The following is a 19128-nucleotide window of genomic DNA, read 5'->3' on the forward strand; positions in this document are numbered from 1 at the left end:
GCCGCCTCAGAGCCCCGCCATGGCCCGGCGCCCCGGCCCGGCCCGGCCCCGCCGCCGCCTCACGGCCGCCGCAGCCCGGCAGCCATCTTGGCGTCACATGACCCCGCGGCCTCTCACCCGCCACCCGGAAGCGAAACCGCCGACCCCAGGCGTTTGCTGTTTAGAGCTATTTTTGTGTTGGTTTTTCTTTTTTTAAGCGCCACTGCCGCCGCCTCGGCTTCACTTAAGCCCCGGTGCGGACCCGAGAGGCGGGAGGAAATACCGAGCCAGGGCGGAGGATGAGAAAGGTGGCGCCGCGGGGCATCCTGGGAGCTGTAGTTCTCTGCCGCCACAGCGCCGCTCGTGGTGGCACTTTACGGCAAGACGTAACCGAGAGGTAAAGCGCGCCGCGTCCCGCCGCGTTTTGCGACAGCGGGAGCGCGGGAGCGAGAGCTGTGGGGTGAGGAGAGGGGCTGGGGGTGCGGAGGGCCCCGGGGGGTGTCAGGGGGCCCTTTCCCGGGTGAGGAGAGCGCCCGGGGGGATGGCGAGGGGACCTGTCCTGGGGTAGATGGAGGTCTTGTGGGGAGGGTGACGGGGGGGGGTGTCTGACTAGAAGTGAGGAGAGGGTCTGGCGGGGTGACGGGGGGCCCTGTGGAGGGTGAGGAGAGAGCATGGGGGGGCAGTGGGGGCTGTCAGGGGTGAGGAGAGGGTCTGGGGGTGGCAAGGGGGGCTGTTCTGGGGTGAGAGAGCCATCCTGGGGTCAGGAGAGAGCTTGTCTGGGGTGGGGGGCAGGGGGCCTGCCCTAGGGTGAGGAAAGGCCCTGTCAGGGTGGGAGGGAGTTGGGGGGGACCCTGTCCCAGGATGTGGGGTGCCGAAAGGAGGGCAGGAGCCACGGGTTAGCTGTTTTTGTTGGAGGAGCAGAGATGTCTTGTCCAGTTCAGCTGCTCCTTGCAGAATCTGCCGTGCACGGAGGAGGCTGTGCCACGACTCGCACTGGGGTGGTCTGACGGAGGTGTCTGCCTGCAGGATGCCATAGGCTCCCCCTAGATCACTGGTTAAAGATCCGTCGAGGGGACTTTTAGGGACCGCTCTGCGTGCTAAAGGGGATCAACTCCCTGGGGGAAATTGGTCCCAGCACGAGGATACAATAACATGTTTTGGCACCGTGGGAGCTGTCGCCATCGACTGTAATGAACTTTCAAGCGAGGCTCTTTGCTAGCTGCGGAGTCAGGATGCTGCCTCAGCCCTGGCGTCTCTTCTCTCGGGCTGCAGAGGATATGACGTTACAAAGGATCCGGAAGGTCCTGTGCGTGGCTGAGAAAAATGATGCTGCCAGAGGAATTGCAGATCTTCTCTCCAACAGCAGAATGCGAAGGGTAGGAATATATTAAGTTTCATACCTCCTTATTGCTTGTTAATACTCCTGCAGATCCAGTTTAGTTATCTGGAGAGGGTCAGCTCATCAGAGCATGGGTTCAGCTGTGATGCAGCTCAGTCCTGGTCTCCAGTATATTCCTACCTTGTGCAGCAGCACTGGCCTGCTCTGCAGAACTTGACACGGGCATTTCAAATCATCACATTCAACAGCTTGCACTGTTTTTGTCTCTGGCCTTTTCTGACCTTGCCAGGTTGCGCTAACCACTTTCTTTTGTGAAGCGGACAAACATCACTTGCCGAAGTATATTTTGGAAGTCTTGGACTCCTTTTCTTGTAACTTAACTCCTGTTGGAATTCAGCTCTCCAGGTGTGCTCCGTCTCTTTCTGTCTTCTCTAGGCATTGAGCTCATCTGTGAGGGCTCCCTGTGTTTTTCCTAGTTTTGCAGTGCATGTACAAGACACTGAGAACTGAAAGCATCTGCTGGCATGCATTTCCTAGTCAAAAAATGCTGCTTCTGCAGTGTCAGCAAGTATCATGGGTTATGAAAGTTCACATAATAAAGCAAAGATAGTCTGCGGTTTGGGGAAGAGGAGTTCAAAGATCTCTTTTCTCTGCTGCTGCTTTGTTTTGTGGCCTTTGACAGTTTGCATAATTACTTGATATTTCAGTTTACCATATCCTTAATATCTCGTGATAGTGTGTTCAGAAGAGCTAATGTTTATGAGCTGTTTCTAGGTCAGAATCGCATTAGAAATGCGAGATGTTATTGAGAACCTGGGCACTGATAGCCCAGTCAATGAAGATATTGACATACTTCTGTAGAAGAAGATGTAAATGTTTGTATCCAGTCTAGAAACTTCCACAAATCTTGGTCAGGTGGAAGGCAGTCTTGGGGACCCTGGGCTGACAGACTAGCTGTGGTTTGGAGCAGGACAATTCGTTGCTGGGAATGGGAAATGTTTTTCTTTGCTACTGGCCAACTCCATTAAAACAAATCACTGTGTTCCCTACTGTCTGTCTTCACCATCTGTGGAGTGATAACCCTGACTTCCCCTTTAGGGGTATTTTGAAATACTCTTACAACAGAAAGCACCATTTCCATACCTCTGTAAATGATGTAGGCAACTTCCTTTCACCCTGTCTTGCCTTTGCATTTTAGCTACAAAAGCCATTTTCTCTTGCCCTGTACTTCTGTTGGTTCTGTCAGAACAGGATGTATGCACTGAGATGAGATGTGTTTGTTTTCTTTTGGAAACTAGAGACTTAGCAACTTTCCTTTTTCTTCTAGAGAGAAGGGTTTTCCAAGTTCAACAAGATCTACGAGTATGACTACCAAATGTTTGGCCAGGTAGAGGTTTCTTTCATATCCCTTCTGGTTGGGAGAAGTGCAAAACACCAGTTATCAAAAGCCATTTGTCAGAATTTACGAAATGCGTATCCAGGGATGAGGAGATTTGTCCAAAGACATACAAAGGACTCAGATGTTCTTCTGGCTCAACCACTGACCTGTTGTGTTGTCTTAGGTCTTTCAAACTTCTGTTCTTCTATTTTCCGTCTGTCAAAAGGTATTTTGGTGTTTAGAATTGGGAGCTTCCTACACAGATTCAGGATAAGCATATGGGTTTAGCTGCGTAAGGAGAGAAAATGACAATAGCAGGAGGGAGATATCACTGATTTTGTGTGAATTGAGAACTGCATCAAGACTGTAGGCTCTGGGCAGTTTTTGGCAGAAGACAGACACTAATTACCTTGTTCTGTCTTTTGCAGAATGTTACTATGGTGATGACATCCGTGTCAGGACATTTGCTGGCTCATGATTTTAAGTTGCCTTTTCGCAAATGGTTAGTACTCAGTACCCCCCACAGGAGGAAGGGTTGCCATTCTCTGCTTTTAATCCTGAGCTGAGCAGTGCGGTCAGTGCAAGTCCCAAGGCCAACCTGTAGAACAGGGCTGATGTAGTCAACACGGGGCACGCTAGCCTGTGTGAATGTTTCCTCAGAAAACATCTTGGTTGTTCCACTGAGGCGACACATTTTTTCCAACTAGAGGAGGAGTACTTCAGGTCCAATAGTAGAAATCCACACTCCTGGAGCAGGAAGGGGCTCTGATTCTGTGCACTTCAAGTAACTGTGTCGACTAGGATCATAACTATTAAATTCTGTATAGGATAATTACAATATCGTACCAAATGACTGTCTTCAGAGTGTTCAAAAAGAAAACCCAAACCCAAGTTACAATAGTGATGAAAATGCACTAAGGCAGTCCCAAGGAAATAAGCCAATTCCAACAGTTGATTGACGCTTCTGTTTTCTTTGTTCAACTGACAGTTGTCCTGGAAGACAAGAGTTTTTATCTGACTTCCCTCAGTTTTGTTCTCCGTACTTGAAATAAGAGAAGTTGCTTGTTTAGGGCTGCCTTCCAAATTTGTTTTTTTCTACGGTAATATTTTGTGCCTATTGCTTTTGAGTAAATGAAACTCAGTATTTCGAATAAGCTCGAAAGTTGTCTAAGGCAAGGTCCATATTAGATGTGTTCACCCTTCCGATATCTGAGCAGCACTTCCTTATAAGAGAGCCCCAGTTAGTGTCTTGCAACGTACGTTTTAGTCTTTGTTTGCTATGCACACTGCATATTTTCTGTTTACCAGGCATAGCTGCAACCCTCTAGCACTTTTTGATGCCGAAATTGAGAAGTATTGTCCTGAAAATTATGTGGATATTAAGGTATGTACTTGTAAGAGTTTCCCTGAAACTCTGAGTTCAGAGATTGGTTCTACAAACATTGTCTCAGACAGAGGGAGGATCATAGCTTTGTCCTAACCGTCTAAGCTTCTAGGATTTAGAAAATTCCTCCTGTGTTTTGTAGGACTATGTATGCTGTTCATTTATGACATTGAAAGTCTCCTGCTCATACACAATTAATGCAGTAAAGGGACAATTATTTTGCTAAAAGTAAGATTTTTTTCTAATAAAGTGGAATTGGTAATTGTGCCTTGATTTTACGAAAAAGGAAACAAATTGTGTGGTGCGATCCCATCCAAGCCATGTTTTTGAACAAAGAGGTAGATGTAAATAAATGACTCAGTCCTTTTGAAAGCTGCCTAATCTCGTGAGAGACACGATTACAAAATGTTATTGCAACAATCTATCTCTATGGATACGTGTTGTATTTTATGTTCAGTTAGTGAGTCATTTTAAAGTTAAATGACAAAGCGAGTGGTCTGGCATGTCTCATTCTGTGCTGTTTTCTCCTCTCAGAGAACCCTCGAACGAGAAGTCCAGCAATGCCAAGCTCTGGTGATCTGGACTGATTGCGATCGAGAAGGAGAGAACATTGGTTTTGAAATAATTCACGTTTGCAAAGCCGGTGCGTAGAGCGTCTTCTGTATCAATCTGAGTTCCATTAAAATGCTGATCTAACAGGTACTGCTGCTCAGAGATCTAATAATAGAGCTGTCTTCTCCATATCCAAGTTAAATACGTTGAATGTAGAATGGAGTACACCAGAAATACATTCATGTGTTGGAAAGCTACAGAATAGGTTGACAACATACTGTTTTTAAGACAGCTGCTTATTAATCACTCTTTTCCGTTGTCATTTGAGTTGCGTTTTGATTTCTCTTTTTGTCTGACAGTAAAACCAAACCTCCGGGTTTTCCGAGCTCGTTTTTCAGAGATTACGCTTCATGCTGTCAGATCAGCCTGCGAGAATCTCACCCAGCCGGATCAAAAAACTAGCGATGCTGTTGATGTCAGGCAGGAGCTGGACCTCAGGATAGGTACGTAAACACACCTTGGAGATGAAAAGAGGCTGCTAAGCCTGAGCTGCTGCATACGTCTCTTCTAAAGGGAAAAGAGCAAGAGTGTGGCAGGTAGGCAGGCAGGGGATAATCAGCACCAGCTTTACCAGCGTGCAGGTCATTATTTATAAATACCAGAACTCAAGACTGCTGTGTAAACTGGATAGCTGGCCATCAGGGTCTTCCTGGCTTCTCATTCAACTGCACTGAATTCACATTGTTAAAGCCCAGCAATGGATGTTTCATAATCATCTGTGACTGTATCCCCCATGCAAGACAAAAATGCCTAAACTCCAGTGTTGTAAACCTGATTTTTTTTTTTTTTTGCTTCTTCGATCAGAAACAACTAAGTCACATCTTCTGTTTTACTGGAAACACCATGCTCTTTGAAACAAATGTTAGGTTTATAGTTTGTGCAGAGCTGATGGGCTTCTGCAATTTTGGTTTCAAAGTATTAGAGAAAAATAAAAAAGCTCTGAAATGGTGTGTGATTATTCTCCGATGTTTTATTATTCAATTCTAGCATTCATTTGATTTTTCTCAGGTGCTGCCTTCACCAGATTCCAGACATTGAGGCTCCGGAAGATTTTCCCTGATGTTCTAGCAGATCAGCTGATCAGCTATGGCAGTTGCCAGTTCCCAACACTGGGGTTTGTAGTTGAACGCTTTAAAGCCATCCAGGCCTTCGTTCCTGAAGCTTTCTATAAAATCAAAGGTATGTTGGGGGGAAGGGAGTACTCAGTTCCATCTTACAGAGCTTGATGTGTTTGGAGGAAAAACAAACAAACAAAAAACACTAATATTTAGTATAAAATATGAATTGGAGGAAAAGTATCAGGGCAATGAGCAAACACTACGGCAGAGATGATTTCTTCTTCCTTTGCCATGATCATTCGGCAGAGTTGGAAAGGTTCCCCAGAAGTATAGTTCCATTGCCTCTGCTGTCTTAGAGTTGCATTATTACTGTATGCATCACTCTGATCTGTTTTCAACTCAGTGACACATGAACATGAGGATAGCACTGTGGTCTTCAACTGGAAGAGGAATAGACTCTTCAATCACACAGCATGCCTGGTCCTTTACCACATGTGTATGGAGGTAGGAAATTTTGTCAATAGTATACTCCAGTATCAACCAAACGTTTCCAGCATCTATCTTGCTCAAGTTATTTAAAGAACAGTCCTTTTAAACTCTTCAAGGAGATTTTGCATTTTGCTTACTCTGCGTTTAGGATCCTGTAGCCACTGTTGTTGAGGTTGCAAGCAAGCCGAAGAGCAAATGGAGGCCTCTGCCCCTGGACACTGTGGTATGTGTGATACAGCAGTGCTAAACAGACTCATCTGAAAGGAGCTTTTAATATATATTTTACTCACCTCCAAGAATTATGCCATAAATGCATTTTTTCCGGCTCTTCCCAACACAGGAACTTGAGAAGCTGGCTTCCCGTAAACTGAAAATAAATGCCAAAGAAACCATGAGAATAGCAGAAAAACTCTACACTCAAGGGTAAGAGAGAGAGATTTTAGTGTGCTGGCTTGGTAAAAATCAATTCTTTCAAAAATTAATGGCCTTTAATCCAAAATGGGAAATGCCTTGGAGCTCTTCCTAAAGTCCTCCTTTGCCTGCCTTCTTAAGGTTCATAAGCTATCCCCGAACTGAGACCAACATTTTCCCCAAGGAGCTGAACCTCTCTGCCTTGGTACAACAGCAGACACAGGACCCAAACTGGGGAGCATTTGCACAGAGGATTTTGGATCAGGGTGGGCCAACCCCTCGGAGCGGAACCAAATCAGATCAGGCTCACCCTCCCATTCATCCCACCAAATACACTGCTAACCTGCAGGTGAGTTTAATAAAGGCAGAGATAACTTGATCGTTTATATTGCTTGATACATAAGGCTAAGAATCTTAACAATCTGGTCATTAGTATAGTATCCCGAACCTGACATCGTGCTGTTATCTCTTGACATCTCACTAACCCTGGAGGAAACTCTGACGCTCTTCTTCTGTTTGATATTAGGGGAATGAGCAGAGACTATATGAATTCATTGTGCGCCATTTTTTGGCTTGCTGCTCTCAAGATGCCAAGGGACAGGAAACAACTGTGGAGATCGACATCGCTAAAGAGCGATTCATTGCTCAAGGACTAATGATCTTGGCCCGAAACTATCTGGAAGTCTATCCTTATGAGAAGTGGAGTGATAAGGTAGTACCCTTGAACATCATAGATGGGAGAGGTTAAAGTACTTGGAGTTTAAACTTGCACTTGGTTGTACTAACGTGAAAGCTTTATCGCCAAATTCAGACCCCTCTGCGGAACGTCCTTTGACAATTCCTGGCCCCGCTAGCTATTTCATTCAGAGTCATCTCTGTTGAAAACCTGTGCAGCGTATTGTGACAGTTTTGGATAGAGTCTTCCTCTTCCGACACAACAGCAGGGACCATACAGAGCTGCTTCCATGTGGGGTTGACCTGACTTACCAAGACGAGTTGTAATTGCTGTTCCATGGTATCTTTGGCAGCTCGTTACTGACTAATCCTGAGGACCCTGAGGGCTGAATCTCCTGCAGAACAGGGTGCTGCTGTATTACTGCATTGGCTTGCTGTTAGTGTGACGTTTGTCTTCGGTGAATGGTGCAGAAGGTAGTTTCACAGAGATTCTCCTTCCTTCAGGTTATCCCAGTGTATCAGAAAGGGTCTCGCTTTCAGCCCACCACAGTGGAGATGGTGGATGGGGAAACCAGCCCTCCATCACTCCTCACCGAAGCGGATCTCATTGCGCTCATGGAGAAACATGGCATTGGTCAGTATTGGCAGCATGACCTTAGGCTCTTGGGAGAGCTTTGCTCGTATGCTTCTCCTTCTTGACTTGTCTAATAACAGTTCTGTCCCATCTTCAGAGTAGGTAATTTTTTAAATGCCGCTTAAAAGAAATCCCTTAAATATTCAGAGCAAAGGGATAGTAGGGACCTGTGGGCAAAGCCCAGAGATCCTAAGGAGTCTGCAGTGCATCCCAGTTAGATTCGTTGTGGGGCGTGCAGTTTAGGGTCCCAGGGGTGCCCGCCGGCATCTTGTCAGCCTTGGTGCCAGCAGGAGATGAGGATGGTGTTGCTCCTGGCCATAAGTTCTTTCCTTCTTTTTGCCCGTTTAGCACCTTGCACTCTGCAGTAGACACGGGGAAAAATCACTTCTTGGCATCTCATTCAACTAACAACCTTGCTGCTTTCAGGGACTGACGCCACTCACGCCGAGCACATTGAGACCATTAAGCTGCGGATGTACGTGGGCCTTACTGCAGATCAGAGGTTCCTTCCAGGCCACCTGGGCATGGGGCTGGTGGAAGGTAAGGGCAGTGCTTTTTAGGTAGAGGGCAGGCTCCTTACTCACGCCTTCATTTCATTCACCATGCCATATGTTCCTCAGGCTATGATTCCATGGGCTACGAGATGTCCAAGCCTGACCTTCGAGCTGAGCTGGAGGCTGATCTGAAGCTGATCTGTGAGGGGAAGAAAGACAAACTTGCAGTTTTGCAGCAGCAGGTCCAAAAGTACAAGCAAGTCTTCATTGAGGCTGTGGCTAGAGCCAACAAGTGAGTCCTGTCTTTGCCCTCCTGTTTGCTTTGCTGTTCTGGGAGGCGTAAGTTCTCATCTGGGGCTCAGCCTGGAGAGGAGTGGGTTCCTATAACGCTGTTTTCCTGGAGCTCTTCAGCACGTGCAGGCATTCGCAGAGGAAGGGATGACTTGCAGTATGGCAGGCTGTCATGAGTTGGTGCTAACTATCCATTTGCGTTTAGGACTCATTGGATTAAATTCAGAGCTGGTCGAAGGAAAGGCAACAATGCACTGACTTCTTCCATGTTGCACTCGCAGCTAGCCTGTACATCCTGAACCGATGTCTCAGAGGGGCTGAGCTGACAGAAGGGACAGAAGGCACCAATCCACGGCCTGTTTACTCTTTGCAGAGGAGACACTTAGGATGTTGTGCTTATTTCTTTCTAGATTGGATCAAGCCCTGGCTCAGTACTTTGGACAAGCCACAGAAATTGCAGAGCAAGAGGAAGTCTACCCAGCAATGCCTGTTTCCATTCGGAAGTGCCCACAGTGCAACAATGATATGGTCCTGAAGACCAAGAAAAATGGCGGGTTGGTAATCTTCCCTGTTGCAGAAAGGAACCTTCTGTGTTGGTTTGTGTGTCGCTGGGCGCTGTTCATTTACCTCTCCTCTGTGCAATATGTATAATGGCCTGGGCTGCAGCTAGCAAACTCCACCAGCTACACAAGCTTAATGGACTCAGCTGAACCTCTCTCTCAGTACATATTTGCTCTTAAAAATTGTTTTGACAGTTTCTGCAGCAAGTGATAGCTGAGGAGAAGAGGGGAGAACAGGTAGTGACTGTCTTGACTGCCTCTTCCTCATTCGGTCCCTTTATCCCACGGCAGGTTTTATCTCAGCTGCATGGGCTATCCAGCTTGTAAAACTGCAGTCTGGTTTCCTGACTTTGTGCTGGACGTAGCTAGGGATGAGAGTGTCTGCGCTGTGTGCAAACCCCATCCAGTTCACAGGTAAGTAAGTTGCACTAGTTACGCATTAGGCAAATGCAACCCCTCAGATGCTACCTGTTAGCCATCAGGGCCAGAGACTTCCATGGGTCAGGCTGGGCAACTCTTCTGTTCCCATCTTGGAAAGCTAGAGCAGCGCTCTCATTGCTAGGGGACAGTAACAAGAGGGAGGAAGTCAGTGTAAGTATAGTGTGGGGGCGGGGGGACCACTTAATACTAATCAAGTCCAAATCAAGCTCAGCTGATGAGGAATTACATGAACTGGGGGACTTTTATTCTTTCTCTTCTTTTAGACTGAAATTTAAGTTCAAGAGAGGCAGTGTCCCACCCATGATGCCCCTGGAGTTTGTTGGCTGTATTGGAGGCTGTGATGAGATGCTAAGAGAGCTCTTGGACCTGAAATACTTGCACAGGTCATCCCAACCTGTGTGCTCAGCCAGCCAACAAGCTCATCACTCGCAGGCCAACCACTCCTTTAACAGAGGGGCTGGTGGTGAAAACAGGCACGTGAAGAGGACCACAAACCTGTCATCAGGACACCTTCTATCCTTGAGTTCAACAAGAGCACCCAGGCCTGCGCCGTCTGTGGCTCCAGACGATGGGAACAACGCAGTGATGTGCAACTGTGGGAACGAAGCAGTGCTGCTAACTGTGCGCAAAGAAGGGCCCAATCAAGGCAGGCAGTTTTACAAATGCAGTGCCAGTACCTGCAACTTTTTCCTCTGGGCTGATCAGCAGTCAGAGGACAGAGGCAACACAGCTCCGCCAGGCTCCGTGCCGCCCCGGCCCTTTGCGGGAAGGGGCCCAGCAGGCTTTCAGAGCCCAGGAGGAGGGAGAGGCCCAGAGCTCTTTGGAAGCAACAGCTCCGATTCAGGAGGTGGGGGTGGCACAGTCTGCAAGTGTGATCAGCCAGCTGTCACGCGCACCGTCCAAAAGGATGGGCCTAACAAAGGACGGCAGTTCCACACCTGCTCTAAACCCAGAGACCAGCAATGTGGCTTCTTCCAGTGGGCAGACGAAAACATGGCACCAGGTAAGGCTGGGCTTGGAGTGAGAAGCGAGGGTTAGGGACCGTTCTTAAAGCTAAACCAAACAGATACTTGTCATATATGGTGTAAAAAAAAAAAAAAAGTTGGCACTGTGTAAGGCTATCATAGCATGACAACTCTTAGAGCAACTCATCTGTTTGACAGACTTCAGGTTCCTCTTCTAGAAGAGCTGTCAGCAACATTATAGCAGTTTTAAAATGTTGTTTGTAACAATCAGATCTGGCTTACCTTCCTCTGAAGGCCAGCAGAATACAGTGTTGTTTCACACATCCACTGAGATCTGTGCTGTAAGTTGGAGCATCCATGACTCGGTGGATAAAGCCCACCACATTATCCAACAGTCTGTTGGGGGATTGTCCTCCCACGTTCTGGTGTTCAGCTTTGAGAAAGCTGTTTGATTTGATAGAGGGTTGAAGCAGCAACACCACTTTTGGAGATCTTAAACCTTGTTCTGCCATGCCAGGAAAGCCATGCTGCTCCCTCTGCCCTAGTTTAGGAATGCAGTGAAAGGCCAAGTCTTTCTGAAGCTTTGGTCACAGCTGAGAAACTGAGTGTGGCTGCAAGGGAAAGGTGGTGAAAGCAAGTAGTCAAAGGGCTGTTAAATCACAAAATAAGGATCTGAAAGAAAGGGTGCTGACACCAAGGAATGGTAAGCAAAGTACAGGGGTAGAGATGTGACCCAAGAGATCTTTAATGTTGGCTTCTTCCTTCTTAGACATTAGGCCCTAGAAGGGTAGAATCGAGTTTCCAAAACTGCTTATAACAAGTTTTACTCTGGCACGTTTTATTGTTTCTGCTGTGACTGTAGACCAAAGTGTGCAACCAGAAAGATGAATTTCCCTATTCTGATCCTATGTTTAGTTAGTACTGCAAGACAAATGCTTCCGATTTGTCTGAATTTAAATGCTAACCAAGTGTAGCTTCAAGAACAACTTAAGTGGCTGGGATAGTCAAATCCTCGAGCTACTGCCATTTTGAACCTAGCTTCTGTTTCTCAACTCCTTATATCAAAGGTACTTACATCCAAGTTGTTTCTCTCTAGGAGCTTCTGGAGATTCTTTGAACCATTTTGGGAACAGTGGATACTCAAGAGAGTTTGGAAGTAAAGCTAAGAGACCAAGTAGTCTCTCCTTAGCGGCCACTGCCAAGAAACCTCGGACCTGTAGCATTTGCCGTCAGCCTGGCCACACCAGGAAAACTTGCCCTCAAGACCACTGAGCCCTGGATGGACATCTCTTGAGAATCTGAAAAGTCTAGGATTGCAAGCTGCTATGGCAGCAATTACTCCTGAAAGGAACTAGATTCTAGAAGCTGGTCTGTGTTGAGTGCTTTCTGGAAGGGCTGGCGGTTGTCGGCTCCTGCCAAGGGATAGCACGCAGTATGAGCCTGGGCAGCAAGCGTCAAACCGGCTTTGAAAGGTGGCTCCATTACTGGTGTCAGCCTGTGGTTTCAGCTGTTCTTCCACTGAGTCGATCAGGATACTCTAAACATTTCAAGGAAGCATTTGGAAACAATGCAGGAAAAACAGCACTGGATCTACGTGCAGCTCCCACAGTGGTGGTTGCTTCAGGCAGCCTTTCTACATGAGCAAGAGCCAGTTCTTAGCCACTGGGACAGCCACCAGGGCTGCTTGGTTCTTCTCAATCCCTGGCTTTCCACAGTGTGGAATTTTATTTCAAGTTGCCCTTCTAAGTTGAGGTTATCTGGGCAATGTTCCCCTTTCTTTCTTGTCACAGTCCAGTACCTTCCTTACCCTGGGCGTCCCTGCCCAAGAAGAAGCCAGGTGCAGAGAAGACAGATCTGGTGCTGGCCCTGAAAGGGAAGCTCAGCTGAAGCAGTCAGAAAGAGCCTTCATTTTAGACAGCTCCCAAATTTGAAACTAAGTTCTTCCGCAAGCATTGAGATATGCCTATATGATGCTGCTAGTTAATGGAAGTTATTTTGGTCAAACTAATAAGCTTATTATTAAAAGACGATTTTATTTTAACTTTTGTTACAGTGAATCACTCTTAGCTCTGCCTTGTTACTTCTTCATACTTAAAATAGTTGAGCTATTACTATAAAAGCATCCACCCAAATTTTGCTCTTTCCATTCACTCACTCATTGGAACAACATAAGAGCTGTCTTGGCAAAAATTCCCTGTGGCTTTATTTAGAAGTGAGCTGCAGAAGGGTAGAGGAGGAGAGTGGTTTATTACCTTCATCTGTTGTAGGGTTGCTGTCCAGGGAAAGACGGACAACTGGCTGAACCTGAAGAGAGATCCCCCTCCGCCCCCAACTCCCTTCAGTTAGTTTAGACTGAACTCCTGCAGAGAGCCAAGCTACCTCCTCCCTCCCTATGTGGGCTTCCTTTGTACATCAAAGCCAGTAGAACCACAAAACTCCCTATATCTCCTCTGCTGGAGTTCAGCGTTCATCTTTTCCCATATTGCCTCTGGTGCTGCTAAAGACACCTCCAGCAACCCTGCTCCTTCCTGAGCACAGAGCAATTCCTATGGGTCAGTACTAAGGTGCAGTGAGACACATGCAGCAGCCAGGGTGGGCAAGAGGCTGAAGCACTTTCTAGAGGGTACCTTGAAGGAGGGGAGATCATAGTAGCACAGGGGTTCTCTTTAAAGACCGCACGAGCGAGAAGAGCACCGTTAACTTTGCAACAGTAGTTTGCTATCAAGCACCAGTCTCTGGCATAAGGTCAGGAGAACCCATGTTCCATTTTATGGTACCCTCACTCCCACTATTAACAGCTGTAGCCTAAAAATACAGGCCTGCTGGCTAAAATAACAGGATTAAGAGGCTTTGTAATGCAATATAGAGCTGACTAAAGCATGGCAGAAGCCTGGGCAGCAGTTTCCTAACAGCAACAGCAGTAGAAAGAAAGCGTTTGCATAGCACATAGACAGCACATTAAGTGTTGTTGCTAGCATTAGCTGTTACCAGATTTACTGGTTTAAACTTGGTTAGCATTGAGACAGCTGAGCAGTTCAAGCCATTAGCTAAATGGCATGAACTCAGCATTCAGAGAGACCGTGCACCAGAGTCAGGCACTCTGCAAGCAGGCAGGGCCGCTGGAGCACTAGACGTTTCATGCAATAGTTTGTAATAGAAGGAAAAAGGCCTTGCACAACGGTCTGAACGCTGCCAAGCTCTCTGCGTAGGGGGAGGGCTGCCTGGGACAGCTCTGTGCTGTTCTCGGGCATGCTACCACAACAAGAGGTTCGCTTCAGCCCTTATCATGAGAAAGGAGACAAAACCGAGAGCTGACACGAGAACTATTATACACAGTGAAGGTTTATTCTCATCACTAACACTTGGGACCTGATTTGGAGGAACAAAACTAAGTAATCTTCAGCCTGGAGGAAAAGCACAGGTTTTTCCTCTTACAAACAAGATAGATAGCTGTAAAGAAAACTAAACCGCAGTAGGTGTTCACATTGAAGTCCACAGGATTTCTCCATCTCTACCAGAGTGCAAAACCAGCATAATTCTTCCATTAAACTTAAGAATATATTCCTTAGCACTTGGTTTAGAGCCAGAACCAAAGTCCATTAGCAGCCACTCAGAAAAAAAAAACCAAAAACCACCCAAACAAAACATACCTTCTTAATAAAAAGAAGCATAAACCAGTTCAGTTCTTGCAAACCTGCTCAGAGAATCATTCATATCCTGCCCCATAGCATGAGGCTTCAGGGGAACAAGATCTCTATACAGCAGCAATACATGCTTCAGAAAAGTCACCTGACAAACTGGAAGGGGTGTTTGCTGTAGAGCAGTGAGGCTCTGCGCAGAGACCCTGGGAACGACAGCACTGACCCGTCTGCCCAGGAGGTGGCCCCCAGCCATGCTGCAGTCTGTCAAGGGACTGATGCGCAGCGTCTCCTCACAGTCAGCAGCATGTTTCCTGCCACCCTCCTGTAAGCCCACGTCGGGGTGCTTGCAGCAAAACAGTATCTTGGGAAAAGGGACTTGAAGCCATGGCACCCCAGTCGAAGAGAGAGCCCTGTCGTTTGGACAGAGCTGATACTGGCAGAACGAACAGCTAGGGGTGAGCTTGCCCCTTTTGGCAGCTGGCAGGGTTTCCAAAGAATAAAACCCACAGTCCAACTTGCTATACCTTCGGATTGGCCTGCAGACCCGGAGACAGGGCTCCCACCCTTTCCCCAAAGGCAAGCAGAGAGCATGGCACAGTATGACTAAATTTAGTGCTGGTGAAAGGACTCGCTCAGCACCCAGGACGCTGAAGCCCAGCAAGCCAAGAGGTCTGCAGGACACAGCAGCAGCAAGGGATTGCTCCTCTCCAGCTCACCAACAGGTACCTGGGTCTGGACCACCTGCCCCAGGAACCAGAGCAAGTTCAGCCGCAAGGCCCACTCGGGCCTCGGTTTCAGCGTGCTAGGGATGCCTTACAGTTGCGATGGCAGTCTGGCGCCGACAGTAGTTCACCGGGAACTGGTCAGAGACCAAACTTGCTTCACATCGGCTCCTAACACCCAGCAGCAGATGGGACTCACCTTTAGGTACTAGAGGCATGGGCTGAATTTGACCCGAGTAAGGCAGAACCTCACAGTGAAAGTCTCCTTATGCCGTCACCCATCTCTTTTCAGGCACGTTTTATTCAGACAGGGAATACTTTTGCTCATAAAGTGCAAGAACTTTGCCTCTTACTAGAGTCAACTAGAAGCATCGCAACCCTTGCAGCAGGGAGCAGCAGACAGATGAGTGGCAGCCTACGTTCAGGAGCTCCCAACGTACCAGTCATTTCTCCTTCAGCAGGAGTTCTGGCTCAGATATGGCCCCGTAGAGCATGAAGCCCATCTCATCGATTTCCTCTTCCAACAGCTCGCAGAAGAGGTTGATTTTGTGGTTGAAATAGGAAGGGAGGGCCCCTTTCTCCAGATAGCCTACCAGCTCTTCAAGTACCTGCTGGAACCTGGCAGCAAGGCTTCCCTCTGCCCAGTCCGAACTGGTGGCACTGAGGTGGAGGACAACGTGCGTCAAGGGGCTGCCGCTCAGTTTGCGCAGCGAGGGATGGCTTTTGCAGATGCCGTTCAGGATGCGGAGGCAGTACTGCCTAGCTCCACAGTCACCAGCATCCAGCTCTTTCACCTTTGAGACCTCTGCCCTGTAAAAGCTCTCAAGCCAGAGGTTTTCCACCAGTCCTTCAGGAGGCACAGCCAGAAGAACCTTGTCCTCCATTTCCACCACTGGGAAGAGGGTCACACTCAGCTCCACCTGGTCGTGTTTAACTTCCAGCTTCAGCTCTTTGGAGGCTACAACCGGTCGGATGATGCTCCCCAGCAAGCTGCCAATGGCAGGCCAGTTGATGGAGGCCACCAGCATCTTGTGGAGCGTCTCATTGAGCGCGTTGGAGGAGAGGTACCTGCCCACAATGAACCTGTCCCAGGGGCTGCGCCCACGAGGAAAGTACTCCAGATCAGTCCTCTTGATCATCCAGTACTGGGGGTTTCTCACAACAGTGTCCTCTCCTGGGATGAGGCTCCAGAGCCCAGGGTCAAGGATCACTGGCAGCATGAAGTCGACACGGTCAGCAGCAAGAGCCCCAAGGCCGTCAAGCAGGGGACCGCTGAGGAAGAGGCTGCCAAAGGGCAGCTCCGGGCACTTGCTCTGCAGGAAGTTCTGCAGTTCTGCGCAGATGTCCCTGGCCAGCTGCTGCGTGAGGGCCACCTGCTCCTCGGGGATGGCGAGGTGGCTGCTGTAGTGCAAGAGGAGTTTCTCCTGTAGCGTGAGGCAGCGTCGAGGGCTGGATTCGACCCGAAGAGTCTCTGGAGGGGCAGAACAGTCCCTGGGCTCTGTGAAGAGGGGATGGGGCAAAGGGAAGGAAGAAGTCAGCAAGGGCAAACAGCTCTCAGCAGATCATCCACAACACACAGCAGCAGCTTCTCCTGCCACATCCAAGGGGAAGGCCCGAGCTGAAAACCCAATTCTCGGCTCGAAAAAAACTCGATTCTCGGCTCATCTGCCCTTGGACACAAGGCCAACGTTGCCATGAGGGGCATCACTGAGTACTTTGATGTTAACAGCCCCTTTCAGCCGAGGCAGAGCTCAAACCAACCGTAAAACCGTACAGCACCCAGCACAACCTCCTGGCTAGAGATGGATAAACCAGGCGAAGCAATAGCAGCCAGAAGGGTCCCTCGCAAGTCTCAGCCGCAGTTTTTGTCCCCGCCACGCTCGGCTAGAGCCGGGCCCTGATGTCTGCCTGCTAGCCTGAGTCCGACAGACGATCCTGCTCTGGGCCAGAGGGCTCCTGGGAGTCTGCTATCTCAGGATCAGCCCTGCACCAAGCTGGGCAGGTTTTCTGCTAAGAAAAATGCCGTCTTTGTAAGCCAGCATTTTTCTAGGTGATTTATGAGCATACTTTCCTCTCTAGATAGAGAGCTGACCCAAAACCAAGCACAGCAGATACCGCTCAAACAGAAACAAAGCCCAGACAGCCTTCTACCACGACACGTTTGCCGAGACGCTCGGGGCGTTATCGGAGGTGTTATTCCTGCAGGCATTGCCTAAAAAGGGACCGCAGCTTGGGAGCCTCCCGCGAGGAAAGTCATAATCAGGTCAGCTTTCCGGTTACCGAGCTAAAAATAACCCGGAGCTCCCAGGCAGCCGGGAGCACAGCGCAGCCGGCCCTGCCACATCAAGGTGATCTTCACCAGCCCCGCGCAGGCGGAGCGCGGTGGCACCGTCCCGGGCGCGGAGGGAGCCTCACCTGGCACCGGCGGCCGAGCGGGCGAGAGCAGAGGCTCACTGAGGTCCTCCCTCCTCTGTTTCTTAGGGGGTTTTTGCGTTGCCTTGATCAAGGCCAAGTCCTGCCAGCTCTCCTCCAGGGTCTTCTGTTCTGCTTTGGGATCGCCTTCGTCGCGAGGGCTGGTGGCTCGGTCTATCAGCTGTGGGGAGACCCCGAAGCGGGGGGAGGCACGCATGCATCGCTGCTCTTAGCGGCTCCAATTCCCTGCACCCGACTGCACCCGGCTCCGGGGCTGGGGCACAAACGCCGACAGGGAGGCCCCGCAACGGGTCGCTCCCGCAGGGCGTTCCTGTTTGCAGGCGGACAACGTGCAGCGCCCAAACGCTCAGGTGCAAAGGCCAAATTGCTCTGGCCACAGCATCCTCGCACACCACGCTCTGCGTGCAAACACCAGGAGCGCGGAAGGGAAAATCCCCGGGAGCGCCCCCCTTAGCGGAACATTGCTCCTACGGACAGGGAAAAGGGATCATCCAGGATCCGCAGCAAGGAAAACCCAGCGCAGACAGGTTGCTCTCTCTGTACGTTACCCGCTTGACGGCCAGCGTGGCGATGGCGAGCGCGGCCGCGGCGCCCACGCCCAGCACCAGCCTGGCGTTGGCCAGGAGGAAGTCGACGGCGCTGCCCAGCCCGCTGTCGTCCTGCCGCTTGCCCCGCTTGGCTGCGAACTCCGCCATGGTCGCCCTGCAGCGGAGGGGAGAGGACAGGAGCCGTGGCGAAAAGCAGGATCCGGCCAGCTCGGCACCTCCTTTGCACGCACGGGACACCGGTCACTGGGTCCGGTGCCGCAGGAGACCCCGGAGAGCGCGGGAGCCCCTGGGGCGCCCCGGCCGGAGGGCACAGCGGGCCGCCCGGGAGGCTGCTGGCGCAGAGCAAGGTTCACGCCGGATGTCGCCCGCCTCCCGTGCTGCCCTTGGAGCAACTGTCCTGGCTCGGCCGCAGGCGGCTCGGAGGCCGCGGCGGCCCACGGCTGCTCGGCCCCTACGGTGCTGCCCCCCTCGAGGGCAGTACGGGTGGGCAGGTGATCGCAGGCACACATCACCCCGACAGCTGTAGCACCCCAGGGCTGGGACACACTGGGAACCCCGAACCCGCTAGGCTGGAGCCCGTGAGGTCCCCACGCTGCCTGCAGCACCGGCCCGCGAGGGCGCCGCAGAGACCCCACGCGAGACCCGCTGGCTCCGGGGGCACCCAGAAGGAGGAGACCCGCCCCCACCAGCCCCCCTGCCCCCCCCAACCACTAGGCTGCACACCCCCCGCCAGAGCCCAGGCCCTCGGGACCGCCCACGGACACCGCAGCCGGGCGCGACCTCCCCCGCGTGTGCGCGGCCCACGGTGCTCCGCAGCGGGGCTCGGGGACATCCGCCTCCCCCCCCCCCCACCGCGGGACACCCCGCGCGGAGCCCCCCGACCGGAGTCCTCCCGCCCTCCCTGCGCGCGCGGAGTCGCCCCCACGCGAGACCCCCCCCTGCCCCACGCGCGCGCTCACCCCAGCGGCGCGCGCCGCGGCGCGCCCGGACGTCCCCCGCAGCCGGCGGCGCGGAGGCAGCCAATGGGAGCGCGGCGCCGCCCGCCCGCGTTCGGAAATAGAACGCCGAGCGCCG

General features: G+C 50.5%; 2 protein-coding genes across 7 annotated transcripts; one reads left to right on the forward strand and one right to left on the reverse strand.

Moving 5' to 3' along the window:
• Positions 1-379: 379 nt before the first annotated feature.
• On the forward strand, positions 380-12751 carry TOP3A (DNA topoisomerase III alpha). 6 transcript variants are annotated; one of them, XM_068908335.1, is made up of 21 exons: positions 380-439; positions 1006-1355; positions 1608-1723; positions 2646-2705; positions 3125-3198; positions 4005-4080; positions 4615-4723; positions 4992-5135; positions 5701-5871; positions 6154-6254; positions 6388-6462; positions 6580-6662; positions 6792-6999; positions 7177-7362; positions 7830-7959; positions 8386-8499; positions 8580-8745; positions 9155-9298; positions 9596-9718; positions 10009-10748; positions 11807-12751. In XM_068908335.1, exons 4-21 carry the CDS (start codon positions 2694-2696, stop codon positions 11980-11982), a joined length of 2832 nt encoding a protein of 943 aa, XP_068764436.1. In that variant the 5' UTR covers positions 380-439; positions 1006-1355; positions 1608-1723; positions 2646-2693; the 3' UTR covers positions 11983-12751. The 6 variants fall into 6 exon arrangements, with proteins under 6 accessions (XP_068764436.1, XP_068764433.1, XP_068764435.1 ...); XM_068908334.1 differs by having other exon boundaries at positions 383-439; positions 934-1355; XM_068908337.1 differs by having other exon boundaries at positions 406-439; positions 1252-1355.
• A 1283-nt stretch (positions 12752-14034) lies between these two features.
• MIEF2 (mitochondrial elongation factor 2) lies at positions 14035-19100 on the reverse strand. Its single transcript, XM_068908338.1, has 4 exons — positions 19014-19100; positions 18055-18208; positions 17489-17666; positions 14035-16571 (listed from the first exon to the last, which is right to left on the reverse strand). The coding sequence occupies exons 2-4, from the start codon at positions 18199-18201 to the stop codon at positions 15517-15519; spliced, it is 1380 nt and encodes a 459-aa protein (XP_068764439.1). The 5' UTR covers positions 18202-18208; positions 19014-19100; the 3' UTR covers positions 14035-15516.
• Between the last annotated feature and the right edge of the window lie 28 nt (positions 19101-19128).

The sequence above is a fragment of the Struthio camelus genome, chromosome 15 (assembly GCF_040807025.1).
Source record: "Struthio camelus isolate bStrCam1 chromosome 15, bStrCam1.hap1, whole genome shotgun sequence".
NCBI lineage: Eukaryota > Metazoa > Chordata > Aves > Struthioniformes > Struthionidae > Struthio > Struthio camelus.